The sequence below is a fragment of the Schistocerca gregaria genome, chromosome 4, assembly GCF_023897955.1.
Source record: "Schistocerca gregaria isolate iqSchGreg1 chromosome 4, iqSchGreg1.2, whole genome shotgun sequence".
NCBI lineage: Eukaryota > Metazoa > Arthropoda > Insecta > Orthoptera > Acrididae > Schistocerca > Schistocerca gregaria.
Genome location: NC_064923.1, coordinates 588,095,679 through 588,112,696, shown reverse-complemented (window position 1 = coordinate 588,112,696; position 17,018 = coordinate 588,095,679). Strand labels below are relative to the sequence as shown.

Below are 17,018 nucleotides of genomic sequence, written 5' to 3'. Positions count from 1 at the left end.
TTAAGTATTTTAAATCATAACACAGGCACTTCTCTGACACACTGTCCCCTGAGTACATGTACTAAAAGAATTATATATGCACAAATCATTCTGGTGCACTACTCTCACCAGTGCCTTGCTAATTTTATATCCACAGTTCATCTGTACATAAGTGAGCCACTGTTAATAGGAATGAATGTTTTTTTTATTAAACACACACACACACACACACACACACACACACACACACACACACATGGACGCGCACGCCCACACACACACACACACACACACACACACGTGTGCAGACACGTGCACGCACACACTGTTCTATAAATATGAGCAAGTACTACTGTAAATTAAAAGTTATGTGAATTGTATTGCTCTTAGATACAATGGAGGTCATCAGAAGATACATGATATTTGCAGTAGGGCAAAACTGATGACACTTCATTGACATACAAAGTAAGGTGTATAGGACGTAATACTGAGCCATGAGAGAGACCTTGATACTACCTGCCTCCATTAGAACTTTATGGTGCTGGACACAATGCATTGCTCACGAGACGTCAGGTATGAGCGACAGCATTGCACTGAACTTTGAAAATTATATGCTGTTAAGTTTGCCAAGTAAAATTTCAAAGTTGACAGTATCAAATGCTTTACTGAAATCTAAGATACACATGATAGTCACCGCTTGTCCACCCATGGGAACGTGAGATCACCTTCACCTCTATTAAGGCAAATGTTTTGCTGCAATGTATACATAGCTGTGATTTGTATTTGTCTAGTAGGTTGTAGCTAAGTAGTTTGTTAGCTGGTCATGGACTGCATATTCTATGGCCTTGGACACTGCAAGAAGAAAGTAAATAGGTCATTAATCAGAGAGTGCTATGGTAATGTCATTTTTAGCTAATGGCTTAACTAGTCCCTGTCTTCTGGTTTCTTAAAACATTACACAGCTTCAGCTACTGTGCATACAGTGTAATGTTTATTTGCAGATCCATACATTTTTCTTATTGTTACTTTTTCACATTGATTTTTAGGCCCTACTTGTGCACAATTTGTTTTCTAAACATCGAATGGAAATAGTGCACTTTCTTGTTTCGGACTTTTTCTCTGCTTTGGACATCATTTCTCTATCCTCCAACTCACAACAACTTGCACTTTTCTGGTACAATTCTTTTATCCGCATTGGAGCTTAGTTCTCTACCATTTTTCATTCTTAGTGCCTTCAAAACTTAAGTTTTGGATACAGTGCTGTACGCATTCTCTAAATCCAGGTATACCATCAGCAGGTATCTTCCACACTGAAGCAGTGTTCTTTCAGCTGTCTCATTACAAATGTGAGATCTGCTTTGGTCATTTATTGCCTGAAGCCATACTATTCTTCTCTCAGCTGCTTTTCCGCTGTTCTTCGGAATAACCTCATTTTTTTCACAGTGGCACACATTAGTCACACCTTTAGGTTTAGAAATACTTTATGTTGTAACACTCACTTTAACACCAACAATATTTGTCATCCACAAATAAACTTTTTGTATCAAAACTTTAAAATTATGTATTAGTCGACAAAACCAACAGAAATAGTTCATGAAGGAAATTGGCTATTGGCAATAATTCATGATCAGATTTGTTGCAAGTCCACAGACTATTACTTTGTTATGCACAGAAATTATAATAAGGCTACTACTTTGTTATGCATGGAAATTATAATAAGCTTAATTCCACATAAAGCTTTTTTTGATTGCGATCACACAGTCATCAACCAATGCACTATCCAACACAAGCCCAAATTGGTCCAAACGAAAAGCAGTAGCAGTCGTAGTTTTCTCATAGAGGTGAAGCCAGAAAATACCAACTGAACGTCCTGATATTGACAGCTAAAGTAGTTCATGTTACCGAAAAGTGATTTCGGCCGCTACCGTGCCACAGATATACTCTCTGGATGTGGAAGATATTATGCATATTGATATGTCCATATCTTCCATTTGCACACTGATCAGAGTTAGTAAATCCTTCTTCCCTTGAACTGGCATATAGGGCTGGTACTTGCCGAGCTAGCCAATGTCATGATGGAAGGCTCATAAGAGACGTCTGGGATTGCTGGTGATGATGGTGCTGGAAACAGAGTATCCTCTGTAGGCCTGGAGACATCTGGGCACAGAACATCCCTAAAGGATGTGGTGTGTCTGGTAGTTTGTGACAGTTCGCCTACTTTGTTTCTTCGTTGATTGTCCTCGTTGTCGACATACTGGCTGAAAAATAGGTTGTGGAAGTAGATCTACATCTACATGATTACTCTGCAATTCACATTTAAGTGCTTGGCAGAGGGTTCATCGAACCACAATCATACAATCTCTCTACCATTCCACTCCCGAACAGCGTGGGAAAAACGAACACCTAAACCTTTCTGTTTGAGCTCTGATTTCTCTTATTTTATTTTGATGATCATTCCTACCTATGTAGGTTGGGCTCAACAAAATATTTTCGCATTCGGAAGAGAAAGTTGGTGACTGAAATTTCGTAAATAGATCTCGCCGTGACGTAAAACGTCTTTGCTTTAATGACTCGCGCATCATATCTGCCACACACTCTCCCCTATTATGTAATAATACAAAACGAGCTGCCCTTTTTTGCACCCTTTCGATGTCCTCCGTCAATCTCAGCTGGTAAGGATCCCACACCGCGCAGAAATATTCTAACAGAGGACGAACAAGTGTAGTGTAAGCTGTCTCTTTAGTGGACTTGTTGCATCTTCTAAGAGTTCTGCCAATGAAATGCAACCTTTGGCTCGCCTTCCCCACAATATTTTCTATGTGGACTTTCCAACTGAAGTTGTTTGTAATTTTAACACCCAGGTACTTAGTTTAATTGACAGCCTTGAGCATTGTACTATTTATCAAGTAATCAAATTCCAATGGATTTCTTTTGGAACTCATGTGGATCACCTCACACTTTTCGTTATTTAGAGTCAACTGCCACCTGCCACACCATACAGCAATCTTTTCTAAATCGCTTTGCAACTGATACTGGTCTTCAGATGACCTTACTAGACGGTAAATTACAGCATCATCTGCAAACAACCTAAGAGAACTGCTCAGATTGTCACCCAGGTCATTTATATAGATCAGGAACAGCAGAGGTCCCAGGATGCTTCCCTGAGGAACACCTGATATCACTTCAGTTTTACTCGACGATTTGCTGTCTATTGCTACGAACTGTGACCTTCCTGACAAGAAATCACGAATCCAGTCGCACAACTGAGACGATATCCCATAAGCCCGCAGCTTGATTAGAAGCCGCTTGTGAGGAACGATGTCAAAAGCTTTCCGGAAATCTAGAAGTACAGAATCAATTTGAGATCCCCTGTCGATACAGGCCATTATTTCGTGCGAATAAAGAGCTAGCTCCATTGCACAAGAACGATGTTTTCTGAAACCATGTTGATTACGTATCAATAGATCGTTCCCTTCGAGGTGATTCATAATGTTTGAATACAGTATATGCTCCAAAACCCTACTGCAAATCGACGTCAATGATATAGGTCTGTAGTTCGATGCATTACTCCTACTACCCTTCTTAAACACTGGTGCGACCTGCGCAATTTTCCAATCTGTAGGTACAGATCTAGCGGTGAGCGAGCAGTTGTATATGATTGCTAAGTAGGGAGCTATTGTATCAGTGTAATCTGAAAGGAACCTAATCGGTATACAATCTGGACCTGGAGGCTTACCCGTATCAAGCGATTTGAGTTGCTTCGCAACCCCGAAGGTCTGTCTACTGTAAATGATGTAGCCGACAGATACACAGTTACGTTTCATAGTCTTTTACTGTTCACAACCCCCTATATACACATTTAATATGGCCAGTGCACTGTTGTTTAACTTTCAATAAGCCTCATTAATAGGTTGCAGGTGAACATCCACATAATGCTACAATAGTTTCCTGTTGAACATGTACAAGCAGTAAAAGTATAACCACATAGTTCACATTTCTTGAAGAGGTAAAAGAGTATGTATGGAACAGACACTGTCATTGTCTTAACACACGACCTAATTGTGTAACACTTATTACATTGTTAAGTTGATGCATTGTTGTCATTCTAACCAACACAGGTTCCTTGTGTGAAACTCGACTGTGGACTGACTGTCCCAGGACCAAAAATTGGGCCCTTATACTTCCTCACAATAAAAGGTACTGAAACTACACAATCTTTGATGTTTAATTTACAAAAATTACAATTAAAACTTAACTCATTAAATGAACTGAATACATTGAAAAATTGGTTCTTTTTAACAGTTTCTTCTACTACAAGGGTTAGGCTGAATTATTTGTTTAAATGATAAAATTTACATATATCATTTTGCAAACAGTACTTTTGACAAAACTGGAAATTACTTCGGAATTAATTAAGGGCTGGTTTTGCTAACATGTTTTCAAATAGAGCCAAACAGATACTTGAAGATTACTAGTATTTCGCCTTCCAAATGTTTGCAATTATTACAGAATTTATATTTGTTTACAAGGCAACAATACAATTTAAGTTACGAAACAATTACTGATTTCACCCTGTAACAAAAGATACTAGCTAGGAATAGTCAAAATAAATTAGAAAATCAATTACATACATAAAACTAAGTGTAAAATTATATCTGGTGTTATATTTTTTACAACAGAAGGCCAACATTTATGTAAATGCAGATTATATTCATGTATGTCAACAGTAATTAGTTAAAATTGAAAAACTAATTTTAGGAGGCAGATGGCAAAACAAGAGGGGAAGCAAAAATATCCCTATTGCTTCATCACAAGTTCTGTTGTGTTTCATAGCAAACCTAGGTTTACTAAAGGAATTTGATAATATTAGGTACGTTTAGTAAAACACTTCAATATTGAATACTTAACTTGGATCCATTATATGTTAACTTATCTGACAATAAATTCTTATTACTCTCAGAATCCTGGAATAACTGTGCATATCTTGAACAGCACTGAGTGGTAGTCACATATCAGTGTAAATTTAATTATAAACTTTGGTACAAAGTTGTGACTAATACTACTGGCATTGCTGGGTCAAATTAGATCAAAATTTTATTCCAGAATGAAATTCTATAGCGAGCCACGGTGGCCGAGTGGTTCTAGGCGCTCAGTCTGGAACTGTGCGACTGCTACGGTCGCAGGTTTGAATCCTGCCTCGGGCATGGATGTGTGTCATGTCCTTAGGTTAGTTAGGTTTAAGTAGTTCTGAATTCTAGGGAACTGATGACCACAGATGTTAAGTCCCATAGTGCTCAGAGCCATTTGAACCATTTGAAATTTTTCACTCTGCAGTGGAGTGTGCACTAATATGAAACTTTCTGGCTGATTAAAACTGAGCGCGGGACCGAGGCTCGAACTTGGGACCTTTACCTTTCGTGGGCAAGTGTTCTACTATCTGAGCTACCCAAGCATGACTCACGCCCTATCCTCACATTACTTCCGCCAGTACCTCGTCTCCTACCATCCAAATTTCAGAGGAGCTATCCCGCAAAAATTCCAGAACTCGCACTCCTGGAAGAAAGGACATTGCGGAGACATGGCTTTGCCAAACCTGGGGGATGTCTCCAGAATTAAATTTTCCCCTCTGCAGCAGAGTGTTCGCTAATGTGAATATTACTTGCACTGCCGGGTCAAATCAGATCAAAATTTTATTCCTGGCAAGTTTTGCAGGAGAGCTTCTGTAATGTTTGGGAGGTAGGAGACGAGGTACTGGTGGAAGTAAAGCTGTGAGGATGGGACGTGAATCATGCTTGGGTAGCTCAGATGGTAGAGCACTTGCCCGCGAAAGGCAAAGGTCCAGAGTTCGAGTCTCAGTCCGGCACATAGTTTTAATCTGCCAGGAAATTTCAAAATTTTATTATTACTTATCATGTCTCATACTAACAAAGATTGTAACTTAGATGACTTGTCAGTTCTAAAACTTCATACAGAGTAATAAATTTAATCTAAGGTTATAATACACAAGTTGTTACTTCTTCAGATGGGTGTTACTTTACATGGTTATCTTTAAATAATAATAGCACTCCGTCTTCAGGCCACAAGTGGCCCATAGGGACCATCGGACCTCCGTGTCATCCTCAGTTGAGGATGTGGATAGGAGGGGCGTGTGGTCAGCACACTGCTCTCCCGGTCATTATGATGGTTTTCTTTGACAGGAGCCGCTACTATTCAGTCGAGTAGCTTCTCAATTGGCATCACGAGGCTGAGTTCACCCCGAAAAATGGCAACAGCGCATGGCAATTGAATGGTCACCCATCCAAGAGCTGGCCACGCCCGACAGCGCTTAACTTCGGTGATCTCACAGGAACCGGTGTATCCACTGCGGCAAGGCCGTTCTGTATTAAATAATAATAACAATAATAATAATCTGTTCATAATACATATTGTGTGACTCTTTTTTTTTTTTTTTAGATAGTCACTGTATTACATGGTGGTCATTCAAGAAATCTTCTACACAATAATAGCATTTACTTTTCAAATATTCTTCCAGAACTCCTTCAGTATCTTTTATATTTGTGTCTCACTTCCTCTTCCCGATTTTATTTACAAATATCATGCCCATATGGTGCAGAGCTTTTCCAATCAGTTATAGTCTGCAGAAAGGTAACATGTAACTTGCCCTACATCTAGTCTCATACTGATGTAAGAAAAAGTTCCCTCAAAAAGTTGTGAGTTTCTCTGTGTGAAAAGCCCCCAGAGGCTCGGGGTATGGGCTTGGCGAGCCCGGGGCTCCTGAGCTGGGGACTGGTAAGAGCTGCCAGTCCTCATTCACCGTAAGCTCTGGGCATACTTCAGCGACCACCATGCGGCACAGCGGTGGGACGTTGTGTGTCTCAGGGAATGGGGATCTCGGCTTGACCGCACGGATCGCAAGGATGGAATAAACCTCTATAAACAACTCTTCAATCTCAAGGTGTGCTACACGCTGATGAGATGCATGGCTGTTGAGGTGGAACAGTCGTTAGCGGGCAACCTCTGGGGAACCTGCCGCACCTCAGTTGTATAAGGCTTACCTAGGAATGCGGGGCTCTGTCTAGGTGGACTTCTAGTTCCCTAGCTGCTCATGGGACCAAGATGGATCCTTCGAAATCCTCTTTCTTCCTCCTAGCGGAAGGGGTGGGCTGCTGGAAGGTTCTAACTCCCAGTCTCTTAAGAGGGCTCGTGCAGTCAGTCCCACTGACTCTAGCAATTCTTTGACAAATCCAGTCTTTGGTAACAGAATGCATTCTGGTAATCAGAATGCGTTTCTCATTGTGAAACATAAGAAGGGTAGTTTCGAGAAGGTTGCACCCTTCTATATACAAAAGGGTTTGGAGGGAATCCGTGGCTCCATAAAATCGGTGAAGCGCTTACGTAATGGGATCTTGCTAGTGGAAACTTCCACTTCCCAGCAAGCAACTAACCTCCAGTCTGCTAAATGCCTTGGGGAGTATGCCATAGACACTGAACTGCACAGTACCTTGAATTGTAGCAAAGGTGTTGTGACATGCCGGGATATAGTTGACATTCCCAAGGAAGAACTGCAACATAAGTGAGCTCCGGAAGGTATCATTGATGTCCGACATTGCCTGAAGAGGGATGATGGCAATCTTGTGAAATCCAACTCCTTTATTCTGATCCTCAGTAGCATGAAACTTCCTGAACATGTTAAAGCTGGCTTCCTTCGCCTTAGTGTGAGGCCTTATTTCCCGATCCCAATGCGCTGTTTTAAATGCCACCTTAGGGTGTAAATGCAAAATGACTTGGCGCAACTGTGGTAACACTGCTCATGAAGGAGTTAGTTGCTTGTCTCCAGCCAACTGTATCAATTGCTCTGGAAACCACCCTGTATGGAGTAGGGACTGCCAAATATTTTTAGAGGAACGCAAAGTCCAGGAAATAAAAACAACAAAGCGTATCCCCTATGGCGAGGCCAAAAAGATCTACAAGTCGATGCAACCTCTCACATTTGCTACATCTTTTGCATCTGTGGTTCAGAAGCCTACTCCAAAAGCTGATGCCTCTACGCAGAGGTGGTGAGTGTTGGAATTAACACCTGCAGATGTCAGTGCACTTGCAATGCAGCCAGTGTTTCAGAGCCTGTAGCCGCTACTCGAATGGCAGACAAAGGTACAGTGGCGAACTTGGGCCAGCCCCTGGTGCTTCCAACAGCTGGGTCTGTTCTGAAGCCCAATACGGCCATTACCACTCCGGCTTCGGCTCCCCCAAAGCCCACCAAACCGCAGAAAGCTCCTATACAGCAGCAACAGCAGGTCAAATCATGTGGTAAACCGTCTGACCATGTAGATGTCGTTTTACATGAGGCTTCATCTGGCTATTCCCCAGAACTGATAGAGTACGACATATGTGTGGGGCAATCATCTCGCCCCACGACTGTCCCTCCACCTGCTGCAGTCTCCCCACCCCATCGGAGAGATAGGATAAACGTATTACCCCCATCATAGATGGCCCCCATACTTCAGGGCGCATGTGGAGGAACTTTGTCTACTCTCTCTGGGTAGACCGCTGTGTCTGTGTCTCCAGGAGACTTATTTCCATCCGTCTTACTCCCCTGAGCTATGAGGCTATACACTCCACAAAAAGGTCGACCTGTGTGGAGAGAGAGCTAGAGGAGATGTAGGTATTTTCGACAGGACGGACTACCACTCCTCGCCTCTCTCGCTTATGACAAGTTTACAAGCCGTCACTTTGTCCGTGCGCGTACGTCATCCATTGACTGTGTGTTCTCTTTACTTGCCCCCACATGATGCGCTTGATGAAGCGGCCCTCACTGACTTTCTTACACAACTCCCCCAGTCATTTATTATTTATGGTGATTTTGATGCCCACAACGTGCTTTGGGGCTCTTCAATTACCTGTCCCAGGGGTAGAGCAATTGAGAGGCTTCTCCTATCATCCTGTGACTACTTGCTCAATGCAGGACAGAGCACTCACTTCTGCACAGCGACTGGGCCGTTCTCTGCCATTGATCTCTCGCTTTGCTCTCCAGCTCTTGCTGCCAGTGCTCAATGGGAAGTGATCGCTGACTTGCACAGCAGTGATCACTTCTCAATCTGGATTCACCTGCCAGATGGTGTGGGCCCCGAAAGGAGACTACCATGTTGGGTGCTCAGTGGGGCCAACTGGGCATTTTATAGCCAGTTGGCCCAGTTCAAACGTTGAGGCGTGAGTGGATCATATTACCAAAATGGTCCACCACGCCGTTGTAGCAACCAGTCCACAGGCCACCGAAAGAGACAACCTGTCCGTTGGTGGAGTGCTGAATGCCGCTCTGCAATCAGGACCAGGCTTGCAGTTCTGTGTAGGTTCCGGGGTCAGCCAACTGCTGAGAATCTTGCAGCCTTTCGGGTGCCAAGGACAAAATGTCACTGCATTATTCGAGAGAGCAAGAAGAGGTCGTGGCAACAGTTCCTGAACACCATTAATCGTGCCACCAAAAGTTCCATTGTCTGGGAGACCATCAGGAGAATTTCTGGAAGAGGAGGGAGGTGCCCCATGGCTTCTGTAATGAATAACGGCATTCTCCATACGGATCGGCGAGACATTGCCCAGATTATGGCAGAGTATTTTGCTATGGTTGCTGCAACAACCAGTCAGGATCCAGGTTTCCAGTGCCATAAAACGAATGCTGAGAGGTGTAGTCTGAACTTCCAGCCCACCTCTAATGAAGTTTATAACTGCCCATTTTCTATGTGGGAGCTGGATTCTGCATTGTCTGCAGCTTGTGAGACATCCCCTGGTCACGACAGGATCCATTACAGTATACTACGGCACCTCACAAGGCGCAACAAAGAAATCCTCCTCATGCTTTTTAATGCCATTTGGATGTCAGGTCACTTTCCTGACTTGTGGCGTGAGGCCGTTTTAATTCCTTTTTTAAAACCTGGGAAAGACCGCAAGAGCCCGAGTAGCTACCGTAGTGTTGCCGTCACAAGTTGCATGGGAAAGACCTTGGAGCGGATGGTCAACTGCCACTCTTGTCTGGATGTTAGAATCCCGGCAACTCCTTAGTCGCTTTCAGTGTGGGTTCAGGAGGTTTCGTTTCGCCTTCGATAACCTTGCCCTCCTGGAGGCGGCTATACAACAAGCTTTCCTATGCCGTCATCACTTTCTAGGTGTATTTTTTGACATCGAGAAGGCCTGTGATACCAGCAGCTTCACGAATGGGGTTTTAGTGGTTGTCTTTCTCTTTTTATTCAGTCTTTCCTCTCGCCATGATATTTTAGATACCTAATTGGTGACGTCCTGTCTGACCGCTTTGAACAGGAGAACGGTTTCCCGCAGGGTAGCATTTTAAGTGTGACTGTCTTTGCCATAGCTATTAATAACATTACCTCTATGGTGAAAAGTCCTGTCCAGTGTTCCTTGTTTGTGCATGATTTCTCTTTGTTTTGCTCGTCATCAAACCTTGCAGCGACAATGCGTCAGTTGCAACTTACTCTTAGATGTTTGGATGACTGGGCGCAGAAGAGTGGTTTTAAGTTTTCCACCGAGAAGTTCATATGTGTTCTTTTTAACCGTTCTCGTTCGATTTTAACCTTTCCTGAGTTGAGGATGAGGGACACTGTCCTTACTTTTAAAGACAAGGTGAGATTTCTGGGGCTCATTTTTACTCGAAGCTTACATGGTTACCTCAGCTTAAAGACCTGAAATGACGGTCACTTAAGGTTTAAGTATTTTAAAATGTCTTAGCCACAGTACGTGGGGGGGGGGGGGGGGGGGGGCTGACAGGACTTGTCTGCTCCAGTTTTACAGGGTGTTTGTGCGATCTCGGCTCGATTATGGGTGCACGGTGTATGGGTCTGCAAGGCCTTCTTACTTAAAGGTGTTGGACGTTGTGGACCATGAAGGCCTTCGGTTGGCTACTGGGGCATTCAGAACTAGCCCCATACCGCGCCTCTGTGCAGAGACTGGTGAACCGCCACTTCATATGCAGCCTCAGCTACTTACAGTGCGCCAGGCATATAAAACTTAATCCACACCACACACACCTGCATACCATACCGTTGCTCAGCTTCCTCTGGCACGGCTGTTTCATAACCAGCAACGAGCGACATGGCCCTATGGGATTCGCGCACAGGATAGCCTCTGTGCAATGAATATAGCTGGTCTTCATGCTTTCCGTCACGGTTGGAGCAGATTTCCACCTTGGCTCCTCCGGAGACCCAGACTTATTTTAGATTTGACTAATTTTAAGGAAGATAGTACACCAGATTTTACATTCCAATCTATGTTTTTTAACATTTTAGATGTGCATCACGGTTTTACCATCATTTTCACTGATAGCTCCAAACAAGAGAATTTCCTTGGCTATTCTGTAGTGTTCCCTGATCTTGTTACCCGGATTCGCCTCCCTGATGAATATACCATTTTCGCAGCAGAGCTCCATGCGATCCTGAAGGCACTGGAGCATATGAATCGTGTTTGGGGCAATTGATTTCTCCTCTGCTCTGATTCTTGTAGTGCCTTACAATCATTGCAGAATCTGTTTCCAATTGAGGAGATGGTCCAGCTGATATACGACCAACTGTACTTGCTCCAACAGTGGGGTAAGGAGGTGTCCTTCTGCTGGGTACCTGGTCATTTAGGAATATGGGGCAATGAACAGGCCAATCGGGCTGCCAAGGAGGCCTGCAAAGAGCAGGATGTCCTATTCCCTTGCAGTGTGTCATTTCTGCACTCCACAAGAAGTGCATGGAGTTGTGGGAGGAAGAATGGCTGGCGGTGATGGCCAATAAATTGCGGTTGGTGAAGTCAACAATTTGGCCGTGGCATTCCTCCTGCCGGTTGCTCAGGCGGGAGGAAGTAACCCTGATGAGTCTTTGAATTGGGCACTGTCCTCTCACACATAGCTTTCTATTACCGCAGGAGGATCCCCCATTTTGTTATGCTTGTGGTGTGCACATCTCTGTCCGGCACATTTTAACAGACTGAATTTTATACTGTGATGCAAGGGCAGAAGCACAAGTTGATGGTGATCTGCCCTGTGTTTTAGCTAATGATGAGACTTGCGTGTCTAGGGTTTTAAAGTTTTGAGATGTGTCTGGACTCTGGCTTAAACTTTTAGGCTGGATGTTTTAGTGTATTGCAAAGTGGCTGGCTCCTCCCTTTGTTCCTTGCAGTCAGCCAGCCACTTCCATCTGCTATATTGTTTTAGCTCCCTCTACCACTTTCTTCTTGTGTTGTCCATATTTACTGCTGATGGCATGCTTCGTCCCATGTTTCGGTGTGGGTAGGCACATATTTTTCCAACCTTGTTACCTGTGTTTTACATTCTGTTTTAAATTACTGTTCTGAGTATTTTCTTGACACCCGTCTCAATCTGTTACTGAACGGGCTCTGAAGACCTTGCTGCATCATCATCATCATCATCATCATCATCTGTGTGAAAATGAGAATCTTATACATATAGATGCTTCAGATGAACATTTGGTCTAGCTTTTCAAATAAAGATTTGCAGTGTTGTTTCTTGTTAGCTCCCACCATGGCTTGGATGATCTTTTTTTGTAGTCTAAAGGCTTTGAGTAGATTAGTTTTCTCGGACTTAATTACTGTAACAAAATATGCATAATATACAGCTGTTTTTGCAGCTAATTCAGTGATACTGCTTGAGACATTTGTGACATACACAGAATACTGCTGAGAAACTGCCTGTTGGTTTCTGTCTCGGGTTCTTCGGCCAATGTTTGTTTGATGATTTTTCTGACGTTTTGCTAGCACAAATGGCTGGCATTGTCAAAGGTTCACTCTCCACTGCTGGCCATGGACTGGAGTCGAGCTTGCAGCTTTAGGTTACATGTAACTTTTACACCAGTATCCAAGGGCTTTCTGTGGTCATTTACAGTACAGTTCTCCTCTTGCTATCTGCATCGGTCATTTGCTGCACCATGGAAATCCAAGATCTGTTGACCTTTAGGCTGTCTTCTTTTTTGTCAAAACTATTCTTGCATATTTCTTCTCATGTATTTCTATAGCTTCTTTGAACGAGTTGGTGTAATAGCTCTTCTCTACTGCCAGAACTTCCATGTCGACAAATTTCACTATTTTGTCAGCCTCGCACAGCACATACTGTGCCACGGCTGATTTCTCCACTTGCTCCAACCTGTAATGCCGCTTATGTTCTGTGATCCTGGAGTTGATTGATCGTGCAGTCATTCCGCTTGCGCATGGTATGCGGTATATTCCCGACATTGCAAATGGGGTCCCTTTTTTCCTTTGCTGATCTGAGACGCTCGTTTATCATCTTTGTCAGTTTATAAATAGTTTTTACACAGTGTTTGTGCAATATATGGCCAATTCTGCCCATCACTCTGGAAATATATGGCAGAAATGCCATACTTGACATTTCTTTTTCCAATGTGTCACTTTACCAAGTGTTTGACTATGTTACACCTCTTACATAAATGGTTGAGTACCCATCGTTCCTCAGAAAACTTTCCAGATGTTGCATCTCATATCTGAGGTGGTGCAGCTCACATATTCATCCTGCTTGCATTACATGCATATTAATCATTCCTCGTTTTTGGCTTGGGTGGTGATTTACAAGGTGCCAAGTCCAAAAGTCCAGCGCCTGAGCTTCAAGATGTTCCATGAAGAAGTTGGCCACCACTAGACTAAGAGAACTACCCATGGCGACATCTTCCAGCTGTTGGTAGAAGTAGCCATCCAGCAAAGCCCTGGAGATCTATCTTGTATTCAATGACTCCAGCCTGTAACTCTGGCTGCATCTGTCCGTGACTATTTCTCACAGCCTACTTCTCACTGCCTACTGCCTTGAGGTGCTCGGGCTTAGAATTTCTTCCTTGCCTTCCCCTTCAATTCCATCTATCCATGATGCGACTTAATCTCAAAGCACTTCTCGTTGCCTTGTTGGCTGCCTTGACACGTTGTTTTTCATATATCTTTCAGAGGCTGATTGGAAGGTATAGGAAGACTTGTTCTCAAACTATGTCCAAAGCCCATCGTTGACTCTCTGTTATGTAGTGTATTCAGCACCATGAGCCCTCAGTTTTTCTCTCTCACAGCTGCTGTACCCTGTCTCAGTTCTTACTCCATTATATTATAATGCCCTTGCTCCATTAATTCTGTCACTTCACTTATGTCCTTACTTCCTAATGACATTGCCTCATTGAAACAGTCACCTTATTCATCCTATCTTATCTAATGACCTTCCCTCATTAAATCTGTCATATAATTGATTTCATAAGCCCTCTTCTCAGCCAACAGTATGGCTCTCTGTGGCTTTACTTTAGTTAATTTCAGTATTGTTTTCAGGACTTTGCTTGTTGTTGTGAACATGACACACTTCAAGCGAATTTGACTTTTATTGTGTGCTTCTTTCATAGTGGCTAGCAGTGCTTAACACAGTTGCAGTGCTCATGCAAAACTGTATTGAGACATATGTTCCAGAGTACTTTTCTTTGTGTAGACCAGTTTAATAAAACTATGTAAGCACATGAAAAAATATTCTGAATTCTATTTTTGCTTAATCTTTGAATATACCATCACTATAGCATCTAAATCAAATGTAACATCCTGAGAAATGAAATCTAAAAGATAGAAAAACTATTTCTCGAACAATGGAAACTCCAGGTGCGAATACCTACAATGTATGAAAAGATAGATTGCTACTTACCATGAAAAAGACACATTAAGTTGCAGACAGGCACAATTAAGACACTTACATAAAATTTTTGGCCACAGCCTTCATCACCAAAAGAGAAACGCAAAACCATTCATACACATAAGCAAGCACACATGACTCAGTCTGGAATGCAACTGTCACGTGGGATGCAAGCAGCAATCTGAAGGGAGCTAGGCAGGGGAAGGGATAGTAGTGTATGGGTTGAAGAAGAGGCAAACACTGGTTGGAGGAGTGTGCAGCGACTAGAATGCCAACAACGCAGTGTCAGGAGATTGTGGGGTGGGAAAAAAAGGGTCAAAGAGGGGAGAAGCAGGGAAAATTGGGTGAGTGCATTGGCAGAGGGCAGCAAACAAAGAGGGTGGGAGACGAGAATGGAGAGATGTAAGTGTCTTTTAATTGTGCCTGCCTGCAACTTACCGTTTCTTCTTTACAGTAAGTACAGCACTGTTGAAAAATTATGTCTGTTAATGAATGTCATCTTTGCTACATCCAATGTTTTATTTAACTTGATTATGCTTTCATGATTTCAGGATAACTGTATTAGAAGCCACATGACTCACAAAAATAGAGTTGCATATGCCTGAGGTGGAACTGTATCCTTAGTTCCATATTGAATCATTCAAAATCAGTTGTCTGTCAATCGTGATGGCTTTTAAGAGGAAATTTGACTCTGACATCCCAGATGGTATGCTGACAGTTCTGAGGTTACTCCATAATCCACCTTTAGAAGAAGAAATCCTTAATAAGGTTGGTGATGGAATTATTTTTATTGATATTAACATACACACACAACTCCACCCCACCCCATCCCCTCTGATACCACAAAAAAAAAACCCTATCATGTTTCTTTAACAGTTTAGCATATAGTGATTTATTTTTCCCTGTGGGCTGACTATCTGATAATGATATATATGTTAAAACCAGTCACAGCTATAACTGTGACTGAATAAAATTTTGTTATACCTATAGTAGTATTCATACACTGTGTGTGTGTGTGTGTGTGTGTGTGTGTGTGTGTGTGTGTGTGTGTGTCTGGGCACAAATGGTAATCTTTCTGAAACTTTTTATTTTTTAAAATTCAGATAATGTGACTGTTCTGTCTGTACAACACAATGTTGTTGCTATCTTCAGTTAATGTTTATTGATATGCAGGTCGCCAAAGGGTCACTGCATGAACTGACTCCATCAGAGTCAAGTAACCTGTGGGTTACTTTGAGTGAAAACTTGAAAGCTTATTTCAGGAACATGTTTTTGCTGAGAGATACTGACAATCATGATGACAAGGAATATATATTAAAGAAAGTAAGTACTGAACAGCTTTCTAGAACTGTGACATTGTTCTTAGGCCATGTAAATACACATACAGATCTTACAAAGGTGTAAATTTCCAGCATGTATCATCTAGAACATTATGTGCTGTAGTAGTATTTTTACGAGTAAGAAATGAATGTTTACAGCATTTCCTTCATGTATAATGTGTATTGAAGAAATCTTCTTGCATTGTCAGCTCACTTGTGCTGTTGCAGCATTTCAGTGAATTTGTACTCATCGTCTTCAGTAAACTGTCAAATTCAAGATCAGTTCACTCCTTTCTAGCTGCCAGTTGGCAGATTCCTCTGCAAGGACTCAACTAACAGGCCAATGGCATGCCTCTGGAAGAGTTGTCATAGTGTGTGGTTCACAGGGGAGGTTGGAGAGTACAATACAGAAGAAGAAACCATGTCTCGCATTCTTTCTGTGTGCAAGGCTACCAGCCACCAAGAGCGCCAGGATAATGGAGAAACACAACATAAAAACCACTTTCCACTCAGTGGTTAAAATCAATAACATGCTTGTATCAGTCAAAGAGCTTGTGCCTTGGCAAAACTGACAAGTCCGCAGTGGCATAGTACTGCGTAGTGAAGGACACATTCTTTTCTGAACAGGTAAAAGTAGTGTGCTGTCCCAACAGGTTCTGGAATTTGTTTATGAAAGAGGCAGTGGAGATATGAGTACATGATGATCTTGTCAACAGAAACACTTGTTTCAAAGTGAACTCAGTAAGAGATGTGGCATTAGCAAAAATATGTCAAGAATGCTCTGATGCGAAAGGGCAGAGGCAACTGATTAATAGGTATACAGCACCAGGACTCAACATCCAGACCACGCCCCCTCGCAGTGCTGGGCTCCACCCTACCGCCAGCCACGACATTTCTACCAGATGTATCCAATTGGCCCACCTGTTGAGGTCTCAGCAGAGGAGTCCATGGTACAGCAGCTGTAAAGGAACAAGCTGAACGTGAACTAGTCACTTCACCTGAAGATGGTGAATAGGGCACTTGTCAAAACATTCAACAAAATGACACCGCAACTC

General features: G+C 42.7%; 1 protein-coding gene across 3 annotated transcripts in view; it reads left to right on the top strand.

Moving 5' to 3' along the window:
- Window positions 1-17,018, top strand: part of LOC126267070 (uncharacterized) — a 175,173-nt gene that overhangs the window by 19,289 nt on the left and 138,866 nt on the right. For 2 of the 3 annotated variants that reach the window (XM_049971925.1, XM_049971926.1), the window contains exons 2-4: window positions 4,098-4,176; window positions 15,196-15,412; window positions 15,818-15,967. In XM_049971925.1, coding sequence (XP_049827882.1) covers window positions 15,311-15,412; window positions 15,818-15,967 — 252 coding nt within the window. In that variant the 5' untranslated portion in view covers window positions 4,098-4,176; window positions 15,196-15,310. The remainder of the gene's footprint in view (window positions 1-4,097; window positions 4,177-15,195; window positions 15,413-15,817; window positions 15,968-17,018) is intronic. The other variant, XM_049971924.1, reaches the window with a different exon arrangement.